Raw genomic sequence first — 4134 nt, 5'->3', positions numbered from 1 at the left:
GCTGCTCTCGAGTCGCGTGGCGCCCGCATCAAGCGCGTCAGGAACGTCTCGTGGCGTCCCTACGTCCGCGGCGCCTTTGACAGGAAGACCGACCGGCGCGGGCGCGTCGCGATCTTCAAGCAGACGTACAAGTCGTCGCCAGCCGCGCTGCAGGTCTTGCGCATCATCTCGGCGCAGGAGGAGATGTTCCACAACGGCAAGGGGCGCGGCGCGGCGCGGCAGAAGCAGACGGGCCGCTTCAAGAAGGTCAAGATCGAGACCGACAGCACCGCCTCGTACGAGACTGACCCGTTCAAGTCCCTCACGTGAAAAGAGACGCCGTCGGTCAACCCGTCATGCGGCAGGTGCTTGCTTTGGCTCGCTGCCACCGCGGTGGCTCACCAAGGACTTTTCAGCGTGCTGCGTCATCACCGCGCGGCGCGCAAGCCACGCGCCTCACCCGGGCAAAAAGAACGACCGCGCGCCGCCGCCGCCCGCCTCGCCGCGCCGCGCCGCCCCGCGCCTCGCCTCGCCTCGCCTTGCAGCAGCGCACGCGCACACGCACCCACGCGCCCGCGCTCGCTCCGCGAGAGCGAAGCAACCCTCCAAGCGAGTTCCGAACCGGGAGCCAAAAGGTCCCGGCTCGAACCGCGAACCGGTTCGACCACCGCCGCTGGCGGTTCTTGCAAAGGCATCAAAGGCAGTGCTTGATATAACGTGAAATAGTGCGAGCGCGCGAGATACTCACCCGACCCACCGCGCCCTCGCGACAGAGATCTCGCGCCGCGCGCGCTCGCACACGCCGCCCGAGAGCACTCCCACCCCCGCCGCCTCGCAAGCTCACAGGTTGATTTGAGGAGAAGCAGCTGGGGGAGGTCAAAGCGGGAGAAGGCGGCACGGCGGCGGCGGCGCGGCCCCCCCCCATCCCCACGCCTCCGGGTCGTGCGTACCGCCTCCGGGCGCGAGTGTCCCCCCAGCGTCTGCTCCGGCAGTCGCTCCGGTAATCAGGCCGAGAGTACCAGGGAGGAGGGGAGAAGAGCCCAGGGTGGGGAGAGGAGAAGAGCCCAGGGAGGGGGGAGGAGAAGAGCCCAAGACGGCCTCCCTCTCCCTCCCCTCCCACCGGGCCTCCCTCTCCCTCTCCTCCCACCGGGCCTCCCTCTCCCCCTCCTCCCGCCAAGCACCGACAGTCTCGAGGGGCCAGCCGCTGGAAGGGGCAAGCCAGCGGCACGAGGGCTTCAACCACACAGCTACCAAGGGAACGCGACCCACACAAAGCACCAAAGTTAGGCATACCCCCCGGCGCAGTGTCCCCCACTATGTGTCGCCGTTCGTCGGGGCACGCTATCCTGTGCAGTCAGGGCAAGTGGGGGCGGGGCGGACAGCCCAGGAGCGTGCCCTGGGATCTCTCCGCCCAGTCCGGGGGTGCGTCGAACCTTCCATCACCCTGTCGGAAGCGGCGTGCCGGTGGAGGCACGTCCGGGTTTTGGAAGTAAAGATATATTACTTTTTTCAAGTCCCTCACGTCGTTCCTCTCCAACGCGAACGCGCAGGCAGGCGCGGGGGGGGGACTGACTTCACCGACCACCGACCGAACTTATGTCCGACTTTTTGCAGTTTTCGCACATTTCCACCCAAAAATTAGAAAATAAATAAAACGGACACCTCTTACTGTGAGATGGGTAAAAAAAGGATAAGGAACACCAACAGCGAACAGAGCGTCAGAGGTCCCCGACCTTGAAGAAATTAGAAAAAACCGCAAGCCCCACCCAAAAAGTGACAAGTGTTGGGTGGGAACAAAGAACAGACAGTAACGATATGCTTGCCAAATGCATGTGACTGTGCGAACCGCGACGCTGCGCATGCCAAAAATCGACCTTCTTCGAGCGTCGGTCGCATGCGATGGCATCCGCGTCGCCAGGCGGCAGAAAGCCCGCCGCGGGGGCACATGCTGGATGCTCAGGCGCGGACTATGCGCCAACGCCAAAGCTAGGCGTTGCGTCGCGTCTCTTCGATGATCGCACGCGCCGCCGCGGGGGACATGTCGGGCGGGCGGCCGTCGATGACCTCGGTCGCGATGCGCGCCGGCAGGATCTGAGCCACGCGCTGCCACACCGCGCCCTCCTCCTCCGAGCCGGGTGCCGCCGGCCGCTCGCCAAGCAGCCTGCGCACGAGCTCGGCGAGCGCGCGGTCGGCGAACTCCTTGTGCTTGGAGGGGACGTGGCCGAGGTCGCGCTGCGTGCGCCGCTTGGCGTTGCACAGGTCGCGCAGCACCGCCGCGCGCGCGCCGAGAAGCGCCTGCGCCGCCTCGCGCCGCGGTGTGTCGAGGATTGGCCCCTGCGTCTCGAGCACGGCGCTGAGGCGGCGCCACGCATCTGCGTCGATGGCGAGGTCCTCGCTGTCCACCTCCTTGAGGATGGAAGCGAAGGCGGCGAGCTCGTGCGACTCGTCGTAGAGAGGCAGCACCGTCACCTGCGCAGTCATTCTCGGACCGGTCAACACTGATCAGGAATGCACCGTCGCAGAGAGGCAGCACCGCCGCCTGGTTGAGGAAGCGCTCGCCGCCCTTCTTGTAGTTCCACACCGTCTGCACGGTCGGCTCCTCGGCGCGCACGTGCGCGAGCAGCGAGGCGAGCGCCTGCGGGAAGCGACCAGGGAGGCTGAGCGCAGGGCCCAAGGTGGAGTCACACGTGCTGCGAGCAGCGAAGCGGGCGCCTCTGAGTCGGTGTCGGGGCCGGTAAGGATCTTGTTGGTGAGCCCCTCCACCTCCTCCGCCATGTAGCCGCACATCTCGCACCACGCGGGCGAGGCGTGCGTGATGACGTGCGGCCACTCGCTCGAGCAGAGCACGTACGGGTCCTCGCTCTCCAGCATGTCGGCAAGCTGCGCCTGCGACACCCTCCGCTGGCAGCGGCCGCCGCCCTTGCCGACGTAGCTAACGGGTGCCTCGGGAACGGGGTTGAGCTCGGGCGTCTCCTCTCGTGGAGCGACCGAGCCGTCGGTGATCGGCTGCGCGGTGACGAATCGCCCGTAAAAGTGCGACCCGCCCTTGACGGGCGCGACGTGCAGCGAGTTGAGGAATGGCGTGCCATCCTGCCAACAGGGGGAGGAGCAAGGGAGGGTAGGCCGGCGGGCGGGCGAAGGGTGGGTCGGGGGGGGGGAGGGGAGGGAGGCGGAAGCCAGTGGCGCGGGGACGCGTGTGGGGAAGTGTGAGAGGGGAAGTGACGGGAAATGGAGAGGTGTCGTGCGCCGGCGGGAGAGGGGTGGGTGGTGAGGCGCTGGTGTGGCCTTGCGGTAATTGATCAGCTTCACATTGACGGGCCGCTTCTGCTGCAGTGCGAGGCTGAGCGTTTCGAGCGCCGCCCGCTGCGTCTCCTCACCCTGAGGGGGGGAGGAGGTGATGCGTTGGGGGCTGCCGGCAGCGACAGCAAGGGAATGCGGCGACTTGCGTCGCGGCGACGGTTGGGTGGGGGGATGCTCAGATAAGCGCCTGTAGCACAGAGCACGTCTTGCCCGCGACCTCGACGAATGAGAAACCGCATGCCTCTTTCCAGGCGACATTGGTGTGGATGATGCGGTACGGCGGCGCCGACTCGCACACGATCCGAGCCTCGTCGGTCAGAGAGAGCGACTCGGCCAGCGTCAAGCTTCTCCTATCCGAGACCATGCCTTGCCCCCGGCGGTCGACAAAGTTGAGAGGGTCATCATCTCGGGCAGAGAGATTATCAAGACACCTTCCGAAAAACACCCAGAAGGACGCCGGGCGGGGGCGGCGAGGGCGAGGCGCAAGGCGCGAGGCGCGAGGCGCGAGGTACGGGCGGCGTTGGCGCTTGGTTGGCGGCGGCGGTGGCGCGAGCGGCGGCGGTCACGGAGCGGGGGGCGAGAGGGTGACGGCGAGCAAGCAAGACACCCGTGCGCGCTGTGCGGTCGCCGTTCTGCCTCACATGCCTGCGGACAGCGCCGACGGGTGGTGAGGAGGGCGGAGAGCCGGCGGGCGTGGTGTGCGCGCGGTCGCCGCGCGCTGGTGGGCAAAACCTCTTCCCGCCGAACCGCTTTCCGCTGTCGAGGCTCCTCCAAAGGCGGGCGCGGTGCGGGCGGCGCGTGGCGCAAACGGGTGCTTTGTGGGGGGAATGAGGGGCTTGTGCACGGACCTTCAGG

At 67.2% G+C, this 4134-nt stretch overlaps 1 protein-coding gene across 1 annotated transcript; it reads right to left on the bottom strand.

Annotated features, from left to right (window-relative positions):
• Nucleotides 1–1705: 1705 nt before the first annotated feature.
• On the bottom strand, nt 1706–3643 carry EMIHUDRAFT_460028 (hypothetical protein; the record flags this gene model as incomplete). The annotated part of the gene is made up of 6 exons (XM_005760209.1): nt 1706–2178; nt 2329–2448; nt 2513–2614; nt 2692–3069; nt 3265–3357; nt 3497–3643. 6 exons carry the CDS (start codon nt 3641–3643, stop codon nt 1966–1968), a joined length of 1053 nt encoding a protein of 350 aa, XP_005760266.1. The 3' UTR covers nt 1706–1965.
• Nucleotides 3644–4134: the final 491 nt, after the last annotated feature.

Source organism: Emiliania huxleyi, assembly GCF_000372725.1.
Source record: "Emiliania huxleyi CCMP1516 unplaced genomic scaffold EMIHUscaffold_769, whole genome shotgun sequence".
Lineage (NCBI taxonomy): Eukaryota > Haptophyta > Isochrysidales > Noelaerhabdaceae > Emiliania > Emiliania huxleyi.
This window is presented reverse-complemented; position numbering and strand designations above follow the sequence as displayed.